The following is a 24,940-nucleotide window of genomic DNA, read 5'->3' as shown; positions in this document are numbered from 1 at the left end:
CTGCCCTGTGTTCTCTACATGTCTCCTGTGTTATCTCAAGGAGAGTAATTAGCCCTCCAAGTTCTTAGAATGGGACTACAGAATGAATAGCCCTTATGTGTTAGAGATGGGATAGTAGGTGGGTCTGAACAATTTGGCAAAATACAACTGGGCAGGGCTGACACCACTCAGTCTGTGTTAGCTCACAGCAGGACTCAGGAGCTGAGTGCATTTTGGACAGATTATCGGGTATTCTTCTGTACTCGGAGAACCTTTACAGAGATAAAATATGGGGAAATGAGCATGTAATGCAGAGATGTACTGTATGTGTATTTATTTTCTGCTGACTTTTGGCTCCCTGATAGAGAACAGACCCGTCCTCTTTGCTTACCCCCACAAATGATGTAAAACCATGGAAGTGTAACAAAGAAAAACCTTCCTAGCTCAGCAATTTCTCAGCAAGGGTTCCGATTGCGCTGTCTGACAGACAGCAGATCTGCATTCTAGTTGCCACTACTCTTTATACAAAGCCATGAAATGAAGATATGAAATATAATAAAACTCACCTTGATTCTTCTGCAAAGACTCGAAGAAATCATGGCGAGTGAAATGCGCCTCCTCCTGGCTGCTGACACTGGCGGAGCCGGACCGCGAGGATTCCGATTCTGAACGCCGATATTCTTTATGAGAGAGAACATTGCTGTTCAATGAGTAGAGCTTTATATCTCTGATCTCAACGTGTAATCGGTCACTGCTTGAGTGGTCCTCATCCGACACAAAGTTCTGAATAGATATCTGACCGAGGTGTCCAACAAGAAGTTCTGTGCTACCGGGAGTGCGGGGGATGGACACAACCGGAGACTCTATATTAATGTTCAAAATGAGTTTTACTGTATCCATCTTGGCACTGACGGGGATAAACCCATCATATTCATCTGCTTCATACTGTACAGAGTCCCGATGTCTGCGTGGAGTTTCGAAGAGCGACACCATCTCACTGTACTCGGCGGTTTTGGTGGCCAGCACAGAGGAGACTTTTGAGGCTGCAGTCTTTAGCATGTTCCGGAAATTGTCTTCCAGCTCATCCATTGATAGGGTCAGCTCTTTCAAAAACTTGGCTGAATGGTTATAATGCAAAGACGCCATTTTAAGATTAAGTGCAAATTCTTCTTTGGACTTCTCAGCAAAAGTAAAACTCAGCGCCTCCATCGGAATATATTGGGAGTCTCGTTTAACAAACATGGCCTCCAGAGCCTCGGCATCACATCCTTGGCCTTCATAGGCAGCTGTGTTGCCTATGCTGATCACATATTGGTTTTTTGAGGAATCCTGGGCAAGGTCTATAAGTTGGAGACAGCCGAGAGAGCCATTGACATCAAATCTAGTCCCTAGAGCGACGTTCACCCTCGTACCACCAATGCTGGCCGTGGCGATCTTCTTTCCACTACTTCTTCCATCCGGGGTATTAATGGTCCTGAAGAGCAGGATGTTTAACCTGTGAATGTCAATTGCCACCCGAGTGTTCTGTTCGTACGTTGACTGGAAAAATTCTTGCTCTGTAAAGTTGCTTTCAAAACTGTCCTTCAAAGGTTGAGGACTCGCCTCATCGTTCTCTCTAGGAAAAGATTTCTGAAGAAAACCAATAAGCGCAACCATTGTTTCCGGATTAAGGATGATGTCCAAATTGTTGACCTGGACAGTCATGACTTGCAAGGAGCTGTCCAAGTTCATTGAAGGACATTCGGAGCTGACAAACTGGTATTCGAGTCTGATGAGAGATTCCTGATCTTTTAGGCTCATGTTTTCGAAGGAAGTACATTTGTTTTTAAATGTGAACGGACCAGATGGTGAAAGGTCTTCGTCAGATACCGGGGACTGGGCTCTGCTCTCACGAAGACTCCCAGTTGGCGCGTCCAGGCAAAGATTTTTGTGGGAAGCCATCAGAAGATCAAAATCAGGACCGTAAGTTTGCATGGTGTCCACCATAAGTAGGCCGTGAACAGTCAGGGCCACATCTATATCATACGGTCGTTTTACAAGATTGGCATTACAGCCAAACACTTTCAGAAGGGAAATGTACCGCCCACAGCTTTCCACACCAAGCTGCATATAGTTGATTTTAAATTCGGCCAGCAGAAGCTTAGACTCTACAAGAACCTCACGGGTGTGCTGCTCCAAGGTGATAATGCTTTGGGTCAGATTCATCACAGAATCCTTCATCCTTCCATTGCTTTCCGTATCAAGGAATATTTTCTCTTTCCTAAGAAGCATATTATCAGACGTCTTGGTTTCAGAGTTTGCCAAGCTGGTAAAACACTTCTTCAAAGCAAAGATCTTATCTTCATTGATATGAATTTTTAGATCTGGTAGTGTGCCGGAAAGCATTGCCCCGGGATACTGAGGATCAGATGTGTAAATCAATCGACGTTCCAACTGTAGGTGGACATTGAACTTCTCTACCACGTGAGTCGGGCCGACTTCATTGTCCTGGAGATGCTTCCAGTTGTCCTTCACATGTCCAACCATGATCTGCAAATCTTTGCATGACAGCGAGTATTTCTCATACATTTTATCGCTCAGCAGGTAGGCCTCCAGCTGCTCCTCACTCAGCTCTGTCCCGCTGTAGCTGGCGGTGTCGGACCCCGCTTTGTCCTCGGCTTCGGGGGGAGGGCTGCTTGTTGGGGTTGCAAGAGGAGTTTTGTATTCTTCATCACTTAAATCATTTATTTCTGTAGATAATTGATCTGTGGCCTTCTGTTTACCTTGATCTGCTGAGAAAAGAAAAATTAGGAAAAAGATGAAAGTATTCTCCATAGTTAAAACCCAACTCTGGGCAAAAAAGAAGAAGATTGCAGGCACAGCGCCACTGCACAGGTCAACTGCTCATTTTATCCAGGGGGGAGGAGACAGCTTGTACTCACCCGATCCTCCACTCCACTGGCAAACTCCCCCATGACCCAGCACTGGATTGTTCCATATGTCTCCATGTACAGAGCGGGTCTATGGGCATGATGAGGTCAGGAGCAGCCCACCGCACAGGACCACGGGGGGGGGGGGGGGTCGGTGGGGGTAGGATAAGGTAATTATGGGGTTTCTTTACTAAAGTTAGAGAGGGCGAAATTAGTCACACTTTGCAGAGAAACCAATCGGCTTCCAGGTTTTATTGGCAAGGAATTGAACAATCCGAGGTTAGAAGCTGATTGGTTTCTCTGCAGAAGTGGGACTAATTCTGCACTCTCCAGCTTTAGTAAATAAACCCAAATATATATATATATATACCATATATCTATATCTATCTATCTCTGTTCTCCAATTCCCGAGACAAAAAAAGAGCAGTCACCCCATGACTGGGCACAGCATGTGTGGGGAAATTTGGTCTGCCCAGATTTGAGCTTTAAAAACATCTTTAACCACTTCCTGTCTGCCCCAATTTTATTACTTTTTACACACAATAAAAATCAGCATTTTATTCTAGAAAATGACCCAAAAACATGATATGTTACCTGAAGCGAAGGCCATGGAAAATAAAATGGTGGCTGTTGTGAAACCTTATGTGTCCTTTACAAATGCAAATTTTCCCAGATATAAAACCGAATTTTTGGGTAAAATATTACAGATAATGTTGTGTCGAGTAAATTGATACCAAACACGAGATTTAAATTGTCACCATTTCACAGCCATGTGCAAAATATGGAACCTAAACCCATCCCCCAGTCCCAAGAGGACCCTTTGCAGGTTATCAGATCAGAGTGAATGGTGAATTATAGCCCTAGACGTTCGATCTGACATTCGTGGCCACACCTCCTGTGTGGTTCAATCACTGTTTATAGATCTGTTCCGGACCCATGTGTGCGTTTAGATTTGTGTGTATGTGCGGGGGGACCGGGGGCTTTTTTCAGCTTCTTCAATTAAGCTTTGGCAATAAAACCTGGAAGCCGATTGGTTTCTCTACAGAAGTGCACCAGACTTTGCACACTCCAGCTTTAGTAAATACCATATATACTCGAGTATAAGCCGACCCGAATATAAGCCGAGGCACCTCATTTTACCACAAAAAACTGGGAAAACTTATTGACCCGAGTATAAGCCGAGGGTGAGAAATGTGCAGCTACTGTAAGTGGAAAAAGAGGGTCAACAATGCCCATTTGCAGCCTCACTGTGCCCATTTGCAGCCTCACTGTGCCCATTTGCAGCCATAAGTCCCCCGAACTTCAAACTCGGTAGTTAAGGGTTCCTAGATGCCCCCCCTGAGCTGCAGCCAAAATTTGGGGTCTCTGGACCCAAAGGGTCCCAAAATGACATTGCTGCAGATGGACACAGTTGACTGACTTTGGGGCCCCGTATCTCGGGGCCACTTGGTGCTAGGAACCCCATGTTGTAGTGCCAGTTCCACTGGGTTTGCACACCAAATTTGGGGTTCCTAGCACCAAGTGGCCCCGAGATATTGGGCCCCAAAGTCGGTTCGGAAAATGTCATTCTCTGCTGCAGAAAAGTGATTGACTCGATTATAAGCCGAGGGGGAAATTTTCAGCACAAGAAAAATGAGCTGAAAAACTCGGCTTATACTGGAGTATATACGGGAACCCCCATTGTCTCTAATGGCGTCCACACACAGAGTATATGCAGATATCAGTCCTTCTACCACAAAGTACATACAGGTCCATACCATGAGAATTGGTCAGCAGGATTCTTCCAAGATCCACCACCACTAACACCGGATCCTGGCACACAAAATCATCCGGAAAGATCACCTGAGGAGCGGAAATATCCAGACGGATCGTCCAGCGCCTGCTGTTCTCCTGTACAGGAGGTTAAAAAAACATCATTAACTAAACTAAACTTTTCATTCGGTTTTCCAGTTGAAAATAAACCTTTTCTCAGATCACACTGACTAAAGTATCGGCCTATCCTGAGCAAGCAGTACAAATCCTACCAGCAGCCCCTCACTCATCTCTGTATCTATGAGTATTGTAAAGAAATTCGCAGGCAATGTGATTTTCAATGAGAGGAGAGGATTGGAAGCCTGCGAGGCCCGTAATGTAGACACAAAGCGCGGATTCTAAGGCCGGGTTTTCATCTGTGCAATGCGCCAACACGCTCCGCCGTGCGGTGTTACACACATAGCCGCATGTCGCGGTACCGCGGCTCATCCCACATCACACCAAAGAACGGCGTGACCCCGGTTTTGTTTTTTCCATCAAATCACATGGTACTTTATTACTTTGTTTTTGGCAAACAATTTCTCAGCAAACTCACTTTAGCTCTGTTCTTGTGTGTCGTGTGAAGGGGGGAGGGGGGAGTCATTTCCCTCCAATCAGCTCTCACCGAGATCTGCAGAGTGTAATCCCCCCCCCCTCTTGTGTTGGGGAGTCATTAAGCATTATTGTCATCACAGCACATCGGCGAAAAGAACGTGTGTTGTGTACCCGTGGAACGCGCGCGTTGTTGTGTACAGGTGGATCACGCATGGTTTTCATACCTCTCTGCATTGTGCTGACAGTATAAAAACCACCAATCGCTGCTCTATAAATGTGCCGACCTCCTGAAAACCCGCCGGGTGCCGGTCTGGGCAGATACCCACCACGTGCTTGGGATCTTTCTAGAACCTGGAGTGGCTGAGTGACGTCAGCAGACGGTGAGCTTTGTCCCGCCATCAGCTGAAAACGGGTCACAGGAATGCAGAACGAACGTCACTCCTGCGATCCTCAGATAAATGAGCTGTTCCCGTACTTCTCCTTTAAGACAGATCAATACGATCAATCAGCTTGTTGATACTTTGGACATGAGACCGGCTGATCAGTGTCTAAATTCTCACAAATTATCTAGGACACACAATAGTCAGCTCTTCCAGACAAACTCACAATGAACTCTCCAACCAATAACCGATCGATTGTTTGCCGGATTTCAGCCTTGGTCTGAATTTTCAGTTTGTTGTATTGTCTTCTCGCAGCTTCTGCCACTCTCAGCTCCAACTCTGATTGGTACCCGAATCCTGCAGGAGGAGGAAAAAGGGATGATATTTGTATGGAGAACACAGAGAATGCACAACAAAGAGGACCTGTCATGCTGAAAATATCTACAAGACACCAGACACAAGACACCAGGCACCAGACACCAGACACCAGACACCAGACACAAGACACAAGACACAAGACACAAGACACAAGACACAAGACACAAGACACAAGACACCAGGCACCAGACACCAGACACCAGACACAAGACACCAGACACAAGACACCAGGCACCAGACACCAGACAAGACACCAGACACAAGACACAAGACACCAGGCACCAGGCACCAGACACCAGACAAGACACCAGACACAAGACACAAGACACCAGGCACCAGGCACCAGACACCAGGGACAAGACACCAGACACAAGACAAGACACCAGACACCAGACACAAGACAAGACACCAGACACCAGACACAAGACAAGACACCAGACACCAGACACCAGGCACAAGACAAGACACAAGACACAAGACAAGACACCAGACACAAGACAAGACACCAGACACAAGACACAAGACAAGACACCAGACACAAGACACAAGACACAAGACACCAGACACAAGACAAGACACCAGACACCAGACACAAGACAAGACACCAGGCACCAGACACCAGGCACAAGACAAGACACAAGACACAAGACAAGACACCAGACACAAGACAAGACACCAGACACAAGACACAAGACAAGACACCAGACACAAGACACAAGACACAAGACACAAGACACAAGACACCAGACACAAGACAAGACACCAGACACCAGACACAAGACAAGACACCAGGCACCAGACACCAGGCACAAGACAAGACACCAGACACCAGACACAAGACAAGACACCAGACACCAGGCACCAGACACAAGACACCAGACACCAGACACCAGACAAGACACCAGACACCAGACACCAGGCACAAGACACCAGACACCAGACACCAGGCACAAGACACCAGGCACCAGGCACCAGACACCAGACACCAGACACCAGACACCAGACACCAGACACAAGACACCAGACACAAGACACCAGACACAAGACACAAGACACCAGGCACCAGGCACCAGACACCAGACAAGACACCAGACACAAGACACAAGACACCAGGCACCAGGCACCAGACACCAGGGACAAGACACCAGACACAAGACAAGACACCAGACACCAGACACAAGACAAGACACCAGACACCAGACACAAGACAAGACACCAGACACCAGACACAAGACACCAGACACCAGGCACAGACACAAGACACAAGACAAGACACAAGACACAAGACAAGACACCAGACACAAGACACAAGACACAAGACACCAGACACAAGACAAGACACCAGACACCAGACACAAGACAAGACACCAGGCACCAGACACCAGGCACAAGACAAGACACCAGACACCAGACACAAGACAAGACACCAGACACCAGGCACCAGACACAAGACACCAGACACAAGACACCAGACAAGACACCAGACACCAGACACCAGGCAAGACACCAGACACCAGACACCAGGCACAAGACACCAGACACCAGACACCAGGCACAAGACACAAGACACCAGACACCAGACACAAGACACCAGACACCAGACAAGACACCAGACACCAGACACCAGACACAAGACACCAGGCACCAGGCACCAGACACCAGACACCAGACACCAGACAAGACACCAGACACCAGACACCAGGCACAAGACACCAGGCACCAGACACCAGACAAGACACCAGACACCAGACACCAGGCACAAGACACCAGACAAGACACCAGACACCAGACACCAGGCACAAGACACCAGACAAGACACCAGACACCAGGCACAAGACACCAGACACCAGGCACCAGACACCAGACAAGACACCAGACACCAGACAAGACACCAGACACCAGACACCAGGCACAAGACACCAGACAAGACACCAGACAAGACACCAGACACCAGGCACAAGACACCAGGCACCAGACACCAGACAAGACACCAGACACAAGACACCAGACACCAGACACCAGACAAGACACAAGACACCAGACAAGACACCAGACAAGACACCAGACACCAGGCACAAGACACCAGGCACCAGACACAAGACACCAGACACGACACCAGACAAGACACCAGACACCAGACACCAGACACCAGACACCAGACAAGACACCAGACACCAGGCACAAGACACCAGACAAGACACCAGACACCAGACACCAGGCACCAGACACCAGGCACCAGACACCAGGCACCAGGCACCAGACACCAGGCACCAGACACCAGGCACCAGACACCAGGCACCAGGCACCAGGCACCAGGCACCAGGCACCAGACACCAGACACGAGACACCAGACACGAGACACCAGACACGACACCAGACACGACACCAGGCACGAGACACCAGGCACGAGACACCAGACACGACACCAGACACGACACCAGGCATGAGACACCAGGCACGACACCAGGCATGAGACACCAGGCACGGCGCCAGACAAGACACACAACGCCAGACATGACGCCAGACAAGACACCAGGCATGAGACGCCAGGCGTGACACCAGAGATCGGACACCAGGCGTGACACCAGAGATCGGACACCAGGCGTGACACCTGAGATCGGACACCAGGCGTGACACCTGAGATCGGACACCAGGCGTGACACCTGAGATCGGACACCAGGCGTGACACCTGAGATCGGACACCAGGCGTGACACCTGAGATCGGACACCAGGCGTGACACCTGAGATCGGACACCAGGCGTGACACCTGAGATCGGACACCAGGCGTGACACCTGAGATCGGACACCAGGCGTGACACCTGAGATCGGACACCAGGCGTGACACCTGAGATCGGACACCAGGCGTGACACCTGAGATCGGACACCAGGCGTGACACCTGAGATCGGACACCAGGCGTGACACCTGAGATCGGACACCAGGCGTGACACCTGAGATCGGACACCAGGCGTGACACCTGAGATCGGACACCAGGCGTGACACCTGAGATCGGACACCAGGCGTGACACCTGAGATCGGACACCAGGCGTGACACCTGAGATCGGACACCAGGCGTGACACCTGAGATCGGACACCAGGCGTGACACCTGAGATCGGACACCAGGCGTGACACCTGAGATCGGACACCAGGCGTGACACCTGAGATCGGACACCAGGCGTGACACCTGAGATCGGACACCAGGCGTGACACCTGAGATCGGACACCAGGCGTGACACCTGAGATCGGACACCAGGCGTGACACCTGAGATCGGACACCAGGCGTGACACCTGAGATCGGACACCAGGCGTGACACCTGAGATCGGACACCAGGCGTGACACCTGAGATCGGACACCAGGCGTGACACCTGAGATCGGACACCAGGCGTGACACCTGAGATCGGACACCAGGCGTGACACCTGAGATCGGACACCAGGCGTGACACCTGAGATCGGACACCAGGCGTGACACCTGAGATCGGACACCAGGCGTGACACCTGAGATCGGACACCAGGCGTGACACCTGAGATCGGACACCAGGCGTGACACCAGAGATCGGACACCAGGCGTGACACCAGAGATCGGACACCAGGCGTGACACCTGAGATCGGACACCAGGCGTGACACCTGAGATCGGACACCAGGCGTGACACCTGAGATCGGACACCAGGCGTGACACCTGAGATCGGACACCAGGCGTGACACCTGAGATCGGACACCAGGCGTGACACCTGAGATCGGACACCAGGCGTGACACCAGAGATCGGACACCAGGCGTGACACCAGAGATCGGACACCAGGCGTGACACCAGAGATCGGACACCAGGCGTGACACCAGAGATCGGACACCAGGCGTGACACCAGAGATCGGACACCAGGCGTGACACCAGAGATCGGCTTCAATCTCCAGCTACAAAATGGATCCATAAACGTGAAGAGAGATTATTGAACCCTTTCCAGAGCTGTTTTTGCCTTTTTTGCACACGTTTAAAAAATAATTTTCAGCCAGAAGATGATATAAAACCCCCAAAAAACATGATATATTTTTTGAAAGCAGAGACCCCTAGAGAATAAAATAGTGGTAGCTCCAATTTATGTTACTTGATATTACTGCAAAGGTCTGGGAAACAGAAAATTTCAGTAAAAAAAAAAAAAAAAAAACACATTCAAATTGATTTTAGGGGATACAAATTCAAAAAAACTACTCACATTTAGTAAAATATAAAAGTTGAGTTTGCACCGAGTAAATGGATACCCTAAAATCTGTCTGCGCCTCTGAAACGGCGAAAAACGATATTTTGTACAGGCGACGCTTCAAACGCCCCCTATAGGTGTAAGTTTAGTGTTACGGAGGAGGTCTGGTGCAGAATGATCGCTCTCACTCCGGCATGCGCAGCGATATGTAACACGTGTATCACAATCAACGTTTTCATGTGTAGGTCCCCCCCCCCCCCCCCCACTTGTGTGTTTACTTTGTATGTATGGGGGGGGGGGGGGACCCAAAATGTTTTTTTTGGGGGGGGGGGGATTTTATGTGTTTGGGTGTAACTAACTTTTTTTTTTTCCACATAGGGGACAAAAAGTCGTCCATGTGATGATTTTTGGTGACAGGTTCTCTTTATTGAGACATTCGGGGTCATTGTACATCGCAGTGTATTCCATCCCTTCCTGGCTAGTGGAGGACACTGAGAGGATGACCCGGAAGTGATGTCATACCCGTCCTATTCCAGGTCACAGGAAGACGGGGGGGGGGGGGAGGTGTGTCAGCTCTCCCCCCCCCACCACCACTCACTGGCACCTGCCATGCTGGTCCTGGGCCCGCAGATGGGCAATCGGAGCCCAGAATACATGGCGGGGGCACCAGTACCGGGGGGGGGGCGGCGCCGCCTGAATGTCTCTGATTGTCAGTTTTACACACAATGCCGGGGGGTGGGGGGGCTGCAGCCACCAGATTATTATTATTATTATTATAGGGGATTTATATAGCGCCAACAGTTTGCAAAGCTCTTTACAATGTAGGGGGGGAGGGGATGGCACAATTACAGTTCAATACAGAAGGGACAGGGGGGTCCGACTCATGGAGCTTACATTCTTAAAGGAGGGGGGAGGTGGTACGAAAGGTAATAACTGTGGGGATGGTCTGATGGGGGTGGCTCAGGGACAGTTCTTAGGTGGGGGTGGGATAGGCTTCCCTGAATAAATGAGTTTTCAGAGATCTCCTAAAGGTGGACGGCTTAGGGGCTGACTTTACATACCGGGGCAGAGAGTTCCAGAGGATGGGAGAAGCTCTGGAGAAGTCCTGAAGGTGGACAGGTTAGGGGCTGATCAGATATACCGGGGCAGAGAGTTCCAGAGGATGGGAGAAGCTCTGGAGAAGTCCTGAAGGTGGACAGGTTAGGGGCTGATCAGATATACCGGGGCAGAGAGTTCCAGAGGATGGGAGAAGCTCTGGAGAAGTCCTGAAGGTGGACAGGTTAGGGGCTGATCAGATATACCGGGGCAGAGAGTTCCAGAGGATGGGAGAGGCTCTGGAGAAGTCCTGAAGGTGGACAGGTTAGGGGCTGATCAGATATACCGGGGCAGAGAGTTCCAGAGGATGGGAGAGGCTCTGGAGAAGTCCTGAAGGTGGACAGGTTAGGGGCTGATCAGATATACCGGGGCAGAGAGTTCCAGAGGATGGGAGAGGCTCTGGAGAAGTCCTGGAGGTGAGTGTGGGAGGAGACGAGGGATCTAGAAAGCAGGAGGAGCGGAGAGGAAGATTTGGGTTATGTGTGAACCCCCCCCCGTCAGGTCCATATGACATACAGACCTGGCAGCGAAAGGGTTGGCCGGCATTTTTGGGCTCTAAAATGACAACCCCACCTGGAGGAAAGTGGAAATTGATCTCACTGGAATTGCTCATCTAAAGTATTGATGGTGATGGAGGTGATCTGGTTCCCGTCTTCTACACCCCCGAGGATCTCCGAGGTCTCCTTGGCTTGTAATGTAACCAAACATGAAAACTGAAGCGCCAAACTTCCTCTAAGAGGTCCAGATAAAACTTTATTCCAGGGGACATAACAAAAAGTAGCGAATGCGTTTTGGGGGTCCAACAGCGCCCCCTTCATCGAGGACATCTGCCTCTCAATCTGATATCAATACAATATCCCTTTCTTAGGGTCATACCCAACAGCCAATAGTATTGGAGGAATACTGCTTGAAGGACAGGTCACATGACTGTGCACCCCTCTTGGCTCCCCCCCTCATTCATTCTAAAAGCACAGCACTGTCTTTAGGGTCCTGAAGCCCCTTTGTTGAGCACATCATTGTGTCTTATGAAGGTGTTGGGTTGTATGTAGTGGTTATGGCCGTGTTTAGGTGACAACTTCCCAGTCAGAAGAAATGTCTATGGAGGGATTGATGGGGAAGATCGGGGGGGGGGGGACGTCAACCATTACCTGAGCTGTGAACTTTGCCCTTGTAGAAGAAGTCGGCCACCTTGGTTATGGCCTGAGGGTTGTAGATGATGTTCAGAGGTCGGGTGCTGACTTCCAGTCGCCTCTCAAACATGCAGTGGGCGGGATTTCTCTCATACAGCATTCTGAATACGGGATTATCCCCGGAGGTGACTGCAATCCAATCAGAACCGCATTAGAGAAGAACACCAACCATTCCACCCAAATCACTACTACACACATCTACTATTACTACTACTATACCACTCAAATCACTATACACTCTACTACTACACAAATCTACTATACCACTCTACTACTATACATTCTACTACTACTACACAAATCTACTACTATACTACACCACCCAAATCACCATACATTCTACTACTATTATACACTCTGTACTACTATACAACTCTACACACACTCTACTACTACACACTCAAATCACCATACATTCTACTACTACACACTCTACTACTATACACTCTGTACTACTACACAAATATACACTCTACTACTACTATACCACTCTACTACTATACCACTCTACTACTATACCACTCTACTACTATACCACTCTACTACTATACCACCCAAATCACTATACACTCTACTACTACACAAAATCTACTATTACTACTACTATACATTCTACTACTACACAAATCTATACTCTACTACACCACCCAAATCACCATACATTCTACTACTATACAACTCTACTACTACACACTCAAATCACTATATACTCTACTACTACACAAATCTACACTCTACTACACCACCCAAATCACCATACATTCTACTACTATTATATACTCTGTACTACTATACAACTCTACACACTCTACTACTACACACTCAAATCACCATACATTCTACTACTATACACTCTGTACTACTATACATTCTACTACTACACACCCAAATCACCATACATTCTACTACTATACTAACTCTACCACTACTATACATTGTACTACTACACAACTCTACTATTGCACAACTCTACACTCTACTACTACCCCACCCAGATCATTATACCGGATGGTCATTCCTTATAGCTGATAGATGACTAAATAGAACATCTTCAGAATGTCCACATCGAACGAACAATTGTGTAATTAAAGCCCAACTCCACTTTGTAGGGAAGGACTAAACCAGGGGTGCCCAACCCTCTGAAGAGCGAGGGTCCCAATGAGCGGAGCGTGGCGGATGGCAGGTCCATGTCCCCTCTGCATCTGCACAGCACGATCTACTCTATGGGCCCTCCGATCCGATCAGCCCAGGCGGAAGGGGACGAATCCTCTTCTGTTTTTTTAGCGGATTGAATTGGAGGTAGGTGGGTATAAAAGGGACACAAGTCCATTTACATCTCCCACTCCATAGAGGTGAATAGAGGGTCAGATTTGGGTCCACCTGAAAAATGGACGCTGATCTGACCAATCGTGTGAAAGGGGCTGAAGGCTGATATTACAGCCATGCGCTGCAGTTTACCGGCACCGTGTCCGCCTTCAGGTGTGCTGCACTTTACCATAGACTTCTATTATATCCTTCAGGTGTGCTGCACTTTACCATAGACTTCTATTATATTCTTCAGGTGTGCTGCACTTTACCATAGACTTCTATTATATCCTTCAGGTGTGCTGCACTTTACCATAGACTTCTATTATATTCTTCAGGTGTGCTGCACTTTACCATAGACTTCTATTATATTCTTCAGGTGTGCTGCACTTTACCATAGACTTCTATTATATTCTTCAGGTGTGCTGCACTTTACCATAGACTTCTATTATATTCTTCAGGTGTGCTGCACTTTACCATAGACTTCTATTATATCCTTCAGGTGTGCTGCACTTTACCATAGACTTCTATTATATTCTTCAGGTGTGCTGCACTTTACCATAGACTTCTATTATATTCTTCAGGTGTGCTGCACTTTACCATAGACTTCTATTATATTCTTCAGGTGTGCTGCACTTTACCATAGACTTCTATTATATTCTTCAGGTGTGCTGCACTTTACCATAGACTTCTATTATATTCTTCAGGTGTGCTGCACTTTACCATAGACTTCTATTATATTCTTCAGGTGTGCTGCACTTTACCATAGACTTCTATTATATTCTTCAGGTGTGCTGCACTTTACCATAGACTTCTATTATATTCTTCAGGTGTGCTGCACTTTACCATAGACTTCTATTATATTCTTCAGGTGTGCTGCACTTTACCATAGACTTCTATTATATTCTTCAGATGTGCTGCACTTTACCATAGACTTCTATTATATTCTTCAGATGTGCTGCACTTTACCATAGACTTCTATTATATTCTTCAGATGTGCTGCACTTTACCATAGACTTCTATTATATTCTTCAGATGTGCTGCACTTTACCATAGACTTCTATTATATTCTTCAGGTGTGCTGCACTTTACCATAGACTTCTATTATATTCTTCAGATGTGCTGCACTTTACCATAGACTTCTATTATATTCTTCAGGTGTGCTGCACTTTACCATAGACTTCTATTATATCCTACAGGTGTGCTTCCTATTTTCACTTTCCGCAGGTAATAAGAGAAGTCTATGGGTCAGTACAGGTAATAATAGAAGTCTATGGGTCAGTACAGGTAATAAGAGAAGTCTATGGGTCAGTACAGGTAATACGAGAAGTCTATGGGTCAGTACAGGTAATACGAGAAGTCTATGGGTCAGTACAGGTAATACGAGAAGTCTATGGGTCAGTACAGGTAATACGAGAAGTCTATGGGTCAGTACAGGTAATACGAGAAGTCTATGGGTCAGTACAGGTAATACGAGAAGTCTATGGGTCAGTACAGGTAATACGAGAAGTCTATGGGTCAGTACAGGTAATACGAGAAGTCTATGGGTCAGTACAGGTAATACGAGAAGTCTATGGGTCAGTACAGGTAATAATAGAAGTCTATGGGTCAGTACAGGTAATACGAGAAGTCTATGGGTCAGTACAGGTAATACGAGAAGTCTATGGGTCAGTACAGGTAATAAGAGAAGTCTATGGGTCAGTACAGGTAATAGAGAAGTCTATGGGTCAGTACAGGTAATACGAGAAGTCTATGGGTCAGTACAGGTAATAATAGAAGTCTATGGGTCAGTACAGGTAATACGAGAAGTCTATGGGTCAGTACAGGTAATACGAGAAGTCTATGGGTCAGTACAGGTAATACGAGAAGTCTATGGGTCAGTACAGGTAATACGAGAAGTCTATGGGTCAGTACAGGTAATACGAGAAGTCTATGGGTCAGTACAGGTAATACGAGAAGTCTATGGGTCAGTACAGGTAATACGAGAAGTCTATGGGTCAGTACAGGTAATACGAGAAGTCTATGGGTCAGTACAGGTAATACGAGAAGTCTATGGGTCAGTACAGGTAATACGAGAAGTCTATGGGTCAGTACAGGTAATACGAGAAGTCTATGGGTCAGTACAGGTAATAATAGAAGTCTATGGGTCAGTACAGGTAATACGAGAAGTCTATGGGTCAGTACAGGTAATACGAGAAGTCTATGGGTCAGTACAGGTAATAAGAGAAGTCTATGGGTCAGTACAGGTAATAGAGAAGTCTATGGGTCAGTACAGGTAATAATAGAAGTCTATGGGTCAGTACAGGTAATACGAGAAGTCTATGGGTCAGTACAGGTAATAATAGAAGTCTATGGGTCAGTACAGGTAATACGAGAAGTCTATGGGTCAGTACAGGTAATACGAGAAGTCTATGGGTCAGTACAGGTAATACGAGAAGTCTATGGGTCAGTACAGGTAATACGAGAAGTCTATGGGTCAGTACAGGTAATACGAGAAGTCTATGGGTCAGTACAGGTAATACGAGAAGTCTATGGGTCAGTACAGGTAATACGAGAAGTCTATGGGTCAGTACAGGTAATACGAGAAGTCTATGGGTCAGTACAGGTAATACGAGAAGTCTATGGGTCAGTACAGGTAATACGAGAAGTCTATGGGTCAGTACAGGTAATAACAGAAGTCTATGGGTCAGTACAGGTAATAACAGAAGTCTATGGGTCAGTACAGGTAATAACAGAAGTCTATGGGTCAGTACAGGTAATAACAGAAGTCTATGGGTCAGTACAGGTAATAACAGAAGTCTATGGGTCAGTACAGGTAATAAGAGAAGTCTATGGGTCAGTACAGGTAATAAGAGAAGTCTATGGGTCAGTACAGGTAATAACAGAAGTCTATGGGTCAGTACAGGTAATAAGAGAAGTCTATGGGGCAGTACAGGTAATAATAGAAGTTTATGGGGCAGTACAGGTAATAAGAGAAGTCTATGGGTCAGTACAGGTAATAAGAGAAGTCTATGGGTCAGTACAGGTAATAAGAGAAGTCTATGGGTCAGTACAGGTAATAATAGAAGTTTATGGGTCAGTACAGGTAATAAGAGAAGTCTATGGGTCAGTACAGGTAATAAGAGAAGTCTATGGGTCAGTACAGGTAATACGAGAAGTCTATGGGTCAGTACAGGTAATAATAGAAGTCTATGGGTCAGTACAGGTAATAATAGAAGTCTATGGGTCAGTACAGGTAATAATAGAAGTCTATGGGTCAGTACAGGTAATAAGAGAAGTCTATGGGTCAGTACAGGTAATAAGAGAAGTCTATGGGTCAGTACAGGTAATAAGAGAAGTCTATGGGTCAGTACAGGTAATAAGAGAAGTCTATGGGTCAGTACAGGTAATACGAGAAGTCTATGGGTCAGTACAGGTAATAAGAGAAGTCTATGGGTCAGTACAGGTAATAAGAGAAGTCTATGGGTCAGTACAGGTAATAAGAGAAGTCTATGGGTCAGTACAGGTAATAATAGAAGTCTATGGATCAGTACAGGTAATAAGAGAAGTCTATGGGTCAGTACAGGTAATAAGAGAAGTCTATGGGTCAGTACAGGTAATAAGAGAAGTCTATGGGTCAGTACAGGTAATACGAGAAGTCTATGGGTCAGTACAGGTAATACGAGAAGTCTATGGGTCAGTACAGGTAATAAGAGAAGTCTATGGGTCAGTACAGGTAATAAGAGAAGTCTATGGGTCAGTACAGGTAATAATAGAAGTTTATGGGTCAGTACAGGTAATAAGAGAAGTCTATGGGTCAGTACAGGTAATAAGAGAAGTCTATGGGTCAGTACAGGTAATACGAGAAGTCTATGGGTCAGTACAGGTAATAATAGAAGTCTATGGGTCAGTACAGGTAATAATAGAAGTCTATGGGTCAGTACAGGTAATAAGAGAAGTCTATGGGTCAGTACAGGTAATAAGAGAAGTCTATGGGTCAGTACAGGTAATACGAGAAGTCTATGGGTCAGTACAGGTAATAAGAGAAGTCTATGGGTCAGTACAGGTAATAAGAGAAGTCTATGGGTCAGTACAGGTAATAAGAGAAGTCTATGGGTCAGTACACTGCGCTGCACCTGTGGATCAGTTTGAAAGTCGCCCAGTAACCAGTGCAGCAGAGATACACCTATATATATATATATTGTGATTTTAGATTATAAACTGACCTTTACTAATAATCCTCCATTCAGGAATCTTCCTTGCTGCCGGTATCACCGGATCTTGCTGTCCCGGGTGGAGTGCATTTGGTATCCTGTGACAGGAGGTGGCGCCATACAGGAAGTGTCCTCTTATATGGCTCTGCTCCCTCCCCAGCCGTGCTTCCTCCAACATCGCCTCTGTTCACAACACCAATGCTCTGGGGTGTCAGGAACCCGCGATCTGAGCTTTCTGACCCACCATCCCAGGGCAGGAAGTCGTGGGCCACATCAGAGGACTCCGTAGGGCCACATCAGAGGACTCCGTAGGGTCACATCAGAGGACTCCGTAGGGCCACATCAGAGGACTCCGTAGGGTCACATCAGAGGACTCCGTAGGGTCACATCAGAGGACTCCGTAGGGTCACATCAGAGGACTCCGTAGGGTCACATCAGAGGACTCCGTAGGGCCACATCAGAGGACTCCGTAGGGTCACATCAGAGGACTCCGTAGGGCCACATCAGAGGACTCCGTAGGGCCACATCAGAGGACTCCGTAGGGCCACATCAGAGGACTCCGTAGGGTCACATCAGAGGACTCCGTAGGGTCACATCAGAGGACTCCGTAGGGTCACATCAGAGGACTCCGTAGGGCCACATCAGAGGACTCCGTAGGGTCACATCAGAGGACTCCGTAGGGCCACATCAGAGGACTCCGTAGGGCCACATCAGAGGACTCCGTAGGGTCACATCAGAGGACTCCGTAGGGTCACATCAGAGGACTCCGTAGGGCCACATCAGAGGACTCCGTAGGGTCACATCAGAGGACTCCGTAGGGCCACATCAGGACTCCGTAGGGCCACATCAGAGGACTCCGTAGGGCCACATCAGAGGACTCCGTAGGGCCACATCAGAGGACTCCGTAGGGCCACATCAGAGGACTCCGTAGGGCCACATCAGAGGACTCCGTAGGGCCACATCAGAGGACTCCGTAGGGCCACATCAGAGGACTCCGTAGGGCCACATCAGAGGACTCCGTAGGGCCACATCAGAGGACTCCGTAGGGTCACATCAGAGGACTCCGTAGGGCCACATCAGGACTCCGTAGGGCCACATCAGAGGACTCCGTAGGGCCACATCAGAGGACTCCGTAGGGCCACATCAGAGGACTCCGTAGGGCCACATCAGAGGACTCCGTAGGGCCACATCAGAGGACTCCGTAGGGCCACATCAGAGGACTCCGTAGGGCCACATCAGAGGACTCCGTAGGGCCACATCAGAGGACTCCGTAGGGCCACATCAGAGGACTCCGTAGGGCCACATCAGAGGACTCCGTAGGGTCACATCAGAGGACTCCGTAGGGCCACATCAGAGAACTCCGTAGGGCCACATCAGAGGACTCCGTAGGGCCACATCAGAGGACTCCGTAGGGCCACATCAGAGGACTCCGTAGGGTCACATCAGAGGACTCCGTAGGGCCACATCAGAGGACTCCGTAGGGTCACATCAGAGGACTCCGTAGGGTCACATCAGAGGACTCCGTAGGGTCACATCAGAGGACTCCGTAGGGTCACATCAGAGGACTCCGTAGGGCCACATCAGAGGACTCCGTAGGGCCACATCAGAGGACTCCGTAGGGCCACATCAGAGGACTCCGTAGGGCCACATCAGAGGACTCCGTAGGGTCACATCAGAGGACTCCGTAGGGTCACATCAGAGGACTCCGTAGGGTCACATCAGAGGACTCCGTAGGGTCACATCAGAGGACTCCGTGGGGTCACATCAGAGGACTCCGTGGGGTCACATAAGAGGACTCCGTGGGGCCACATCAGAAGACTCCGTAGGGTCACATCAGAGGACTCCGTAGGGCCACATCAGAGGACTCCGTAGGGCCACATCAGAGGACTCCGTAGGGTCACATCAGAGGACTCCGTAGGGTCACATCAGAGGACTCCGTAGGGCCACATCAGAGGACTCCGTAGGGTCACATCAGAGGACTCCGTAGGGCCACATCAGAGGACTCCGTAGGGTCACATCAGAGGACTCCGTAGGGCCACATCAGGACTCCGTAGGGCCACATCAGAGGACTCCGTAGGGCCACATCAGAGGACTCCGTAGGGCCACATCAGAGGACTCCGTAGGGCCACATCAGAGGACTCCGTAGGGCCACATCAGAGGACTCCGTAGGGCCACATCAGAGGACTCCGTAGGGTCACATCAGAGGACTCCGTAGGGCCACATCAGAGGACTCCGTAGGGTCACATCAGAGGACTCCGTAGGGTCACATCAGAGGACTCCGTAGGGTCACATCAGAGGACTCCGTAGGGCCACATCAGAGGACTCCGTAGGGCCACATCAGAGGACTCCGTAGGGCCACATCAGAGGACTCCGTAGGGTCACATCAGAGGACTCCGTAGGGCCACATCAGAGGACTCCGTAGGGCCACATCAGAGGACTCCGTAGGGCCACATCAGAGGACTCCGTAGGGCCACATCAGAGGACTCCGTAGGGCCACATCAGAGGACTCCGTAGGGCCACATCAGAGGACTCCGTAGGGCCACATCAGAGGACTCCGTAGGGCCACATCAGAGGACTCCGTAGGGCCACATCAGAGGACTCCGTAGGGCCACATCAGAGGACTCCGTAGGGCCACATCAGAGGACTCCGTAGGGCCACATCAGAGGACTCCGTAGGGCCACATCAGAGGACTCCGTAGGGCCACATCAGAGGACTCCGTAGGGCCACATCAGAGGACTCCGTAGGGCCACATCAGAGGACTCCGTAGGGTCACATCAGAGGACTCCGTAGGGCCACATCAGAGGACTCCGTAGGGCCACATCAGAGGACTCCGTAGGGCCACATCAGAGGACTCCGTAGGGTCACATCAGAGGACTCCGTAGGGTCACATCAGAGGACTCCGTAGGGCCACATCAGGACTCCGTAGGGTCACATCAGAGGACTCCGTAGGGTCACATCAGAGGACTCCGTAGGGTCACATCAGAGGACTCCGTAGGGCCACATCAGGACTCCGTAGGGCCACATCAGGACTCCGTAGGGCCACATCAGGACTCCGTAGGGCCACATCAGGACTCCGTAGGGCCACATCAGGACTCCGTAGGGCCACATCAGGACTCCGTAGGGCCACATCAGGACTCCGTAGGGCCACATCAGGACTCCGTAGGGCCACATCAGGACTCCGTAGGGCCACATCAGGACTCCGTAGGGCCACATCAGGACTCCGTGGGCCACGTGTGGCCAGCAGTTGGGCACCCCTGGGCTCGATCCTCTGTGAAGTGTTTATAGTTGTCCCCTTTGGGGAGATCTGCCCAGACGTTCTGTCAGGAGAGGAAGTGATGGGAAATCTCCCCCATATGGACACAAACACTGAACACATTACTAGTAGAGAGGATAACGGTTACAAACGTTTGATAATTTTTATTGCTATATCTGCCTTCCTATTCCAGTGATGTGCCCCTCCCCCTCTTCTTGTCCGGAAATCTCTTCAATGGGGTCACAGAAAGAAGTAAAATCTGACAATAATTTGAACTCTTTCCAAGAAATCTTCAGAGTTGACCATTTTTTCGTAATTTTATGAGACTTTTGATTTTAAAGAGCACAGATTAGGAGGAAATACAAACCCACAACAGACATGAAAGGGGAAGAAATCCGGAGACTTACAGCTGCTGGGACTGAGGAAGTCGGCCGGTCCGGTCGGTACGCCCGACGGCTGCGATAAACACCAAACTTCCTTTTGCTGAAACAAAAGAAGAGATGAGAATCAAAAAACTTGGGCGAGAAAACGAGTAATAAGAATGATATCATTAGCAGTAATCAGCATGGATTCATGAAGAATCGTTCTTGCCAAACCAATCTATTAACCTTCTATGAGGAGGTGAGTTGCCATCTAGATAAAGGAAGGCCCGTAGACGTGGTGTATCTGGATTTTACAAAAGCATTTGACACAGTTCCCCATAAACGTTTACTGTACAAGATAAGGTGCGTTGGCATGGACCATAGGGTGAGTACATGGATTGAAAACTGGCTACAAGGGCGAGTTCAGAGGGTGGTGATAAATGGGGAGTACTCGGAATGGTCAGGGGTGGGTAGTGGGGTTCCCCAGGGTTCTGTGCTGGGACCAATCCTATTTAATTTGTTCATAAACGATCTGGAGGATGGGATAAACAGTTCAATCTCTGTATTTGCAGACAATACTAAGCTAAGCAGGGCAATAACTTCTCCGCAGGATGTGGAAATCTTGCAAAAAGATCTGAACAAATTAATGGGGGAGGGGCGACTACATGGCAAATGAGGTTCAATGTAGAAAAATGTAAAATAATGTATTTGGGTGGTAAAAATCTGAATGCAATCTATAGACTGGGGGGAGAACCTCTGGGGGGATCTAGGATGGAAAAGGACCTGGGGGTCCTAGTAGATGATAGGCTCAGCAATGGCATGCAATGCCAAGCTGCTGCTAACAAAGCAAACAGAATATTGGCATTAAAAAGGGATCAACTCCAGAGATAAAACGATAATTCTCCTGCTCTACAAGACTCTGGTCCGGCCGCACCTGGAGTATGCTGTCCAGTTCTGGGCACCAGTCCTCAGGAAGGATGTACTGGAAATGGAGCGAGTACAAAGAAGGGCAACAAAGCTAATAAAGGGTCTGGAGGATCTTAGTTATGAGGAAAGGTTGTGAGCTCTGAACTTATTCTCTCTGGAGAAGAGACGCTTGAGAGGGGATATGATTTCATTGTATAAATACCGGACTGGTGACCCCACAATATACAAATACCGAACTGGTGACCCCACAATATACAAATACCGGACTGGTGACCCCACAATATATAAATACCGAACTGGTGACCCCACAATATATAAATACCGGACTGGTGACCCCACAATATATAAATACTGGACTGGTGACCCCACAATATACAAATACTGGACTGGTGACCCCACAATATATAAATACCGGACTGGTGACCCCACAATATATAAATACCGGACTGGTGACCCCACAATATATAAATACCGGACTGGTGACCCCACAATATATAAATACCGGACTGGTGACCCCACAATATACAAATACCGGACTGGTGACCCCACAATATATAAATACCGGACTGGTGACCCCACAATATATAAATACCGGACTGGTGACCCCACAATATACAAATACCGGACTGGTGACCCCACAATATATAAATACCGGACTGGTGACCCCACAATATATAAATACCGGACTGGTGACCCCACAATATACAAATACCGGACTGGTGACCCCACAATATATAAATACCGGACTGGTGACCCCACAATATATAAATACCGGACTGGTGACCCCACAATATACAAATACCGGACTGGTGACCCCACAATATATAAATACCGGACTGGTGACCCCACAATATACAAATACCGGACTGGTGACCCAACAATATACAAATACCGGACTGGTGACCCCACAATATATAAATACCGGACTGGTGACCCCACAATATACAAATACCGGACTGGTGACCCCACAATATATAAATACCGGACTGGTGACCCCACAATATACAAATACCGGACTGGTGACCCCACAATATATAAATACCGGACTGGACCCTCTTTTCTACAGTTACAGCACAGAACTCCCCCGAATACAAAGGAGATCCATCCAGAATAGACAGGAATTTGTCAGACACACTGAGGAAGCACACAGGACAGGAAGTGAGGCGGCATGTTGTGTATATTTGTAGTCTGAATATACAGAAGCGTGTACCTGGAGTTTACAGTGCCGTGCAAAAGTATTCATCCCCCTTTTGTTACATTACAGCCTTTAGTTCAATGTTTTTTTAATTTGAATTATATGTGATGATCAGAACACAATAGTCTAAGTTGGGGAAGTAAAATTAGAAAAATACATAAAACAATTTTTCAGAAATAAAAGAACTGATAATTGTCATGTGCGTATGTATTCACCCCCTTTGTTATGAAGCCCATAAAAAGCTCTGGTGCCACCAATTACCTTCAGAATATATAAAAAAGGAGACAATCAGCACAAACTCAAAACTCAGAAAATGCAAGCTGAACACTATAGGAAATCAGCAAGACTATAAAAATGATGCAGAAACAATATCAGTGCAGCGAATAAATAACAGTCTATGTAGAAAAGGAGAGAATCCCTCGTGACATGAAGAGGAGAAGAGAGGATCCCTCGTGACATGAAGAGGAGAAGAGAGAATCCCTCGTGACATGAAGAGGAGAAGAGAGAATCCCTCGTGACATGAAGAGGAGAAGAGAGGATCCCTCGTGACATGAAGAGGAGAAGAGAGGATCCCTCGTGACATGAAGAGGAGAAGAGAGAATCCCTCGTGACATGAAGAGGAGAAGAGAGAATCCCTCGTGACATGAAGAGGAGAAGAGAGAATCCCTCGTGACATGAAGAGGAGAAGAGAGAATCCCTCGTGACATGAAGAGGAGAAGAGAGAATCCCTCGTGACATGAAGAGGAGAAGAGAGAATCCCTCGTGACATGAAGAGGAGAAGAGAGAATCCCTCGTGACATGAAGAGGAGAAGAGAGAATCCCTCGTGACATGAAGAGGAGAAGAGAGAATCCCTCGTGACATGAAGAGGAGAAGAGAGAATCCCTCGTGACATGAAGAGGAGAAGAGAGAATCCCTCGTGACATGAAGAAGAGAAGAGAGAATCCCTCGTGACATGAAGAGGAGAACAATTCTTCTGTCCACCCCAGACACGCAGATGTGCTCACCAGACAGGGTGGACCTCTTATTACGTATGTAATCAGGAAGGTCCACGACCACTAAAGATGTCCAAAACGACCCGGCAGGAGAACTCTCCAATACAATGGCAGAGGGGATATCAGCCGGTGTCAGTGGAGGAGACATGCAGCAATCCTTAGGCTAGCCATACACATTTAGCCTACGGGGCTGACTGATTACATGCGTTTTTGACCTCCTGTAATAAGAGGTCCACCCTGTCT

General features: G+C 48.1%; 1 protein-coding gene across 1 annotated transcript in view; it reads right to left on the bottom strand.

Annotated features, from left to right (window-relative positions):
• VPS13D (vacuolar protein sorting 13 homolog D) overlaps positions 1–24,940 on the bottom strand; it is a gene marked incomplete at its 5' end in the record, with an annotated part of 401,105 nt that overhangs the window by 335,940 nt on the left and 40,225 nt on the right. The window contains 5 exon segments of the mRNA XM_073603729.1: positions 546–2,747; positions 4,646–4,778; positions 5,841–5,971; positions 12,428–12,598; positions 21,628–21,703. Of these exon segments, the coding sequence (XP_073459830.1) occupies positions 546–2,747; positions 4,646–4,778; positions 5,841–5,971; positions 12,428–12,598; positions 21,628–21,703 (2,713 nt within the window).

Source organism: Aquarana catesbeiana, linkage group LG10 (genome assembly GCF_042186555.1).
Source record: "Aquarana catesbeiana isolate 2022-GZ linkage group LG10, ASM4218655v1, whole genome shotgun sequence".
Taxonomy (NCBI): domain Eukaryota; kingdom Metazoa; phylum Chordata; class Amphibia; order Anura; family Ranidae; genus Aquarana; species Aquarana catesbeiana.
The sequence above is the reverse complement of the archived record's forward strand: the minus strand, read 5'-3'. Positions and strand labels throughout refer to the sequence as shown.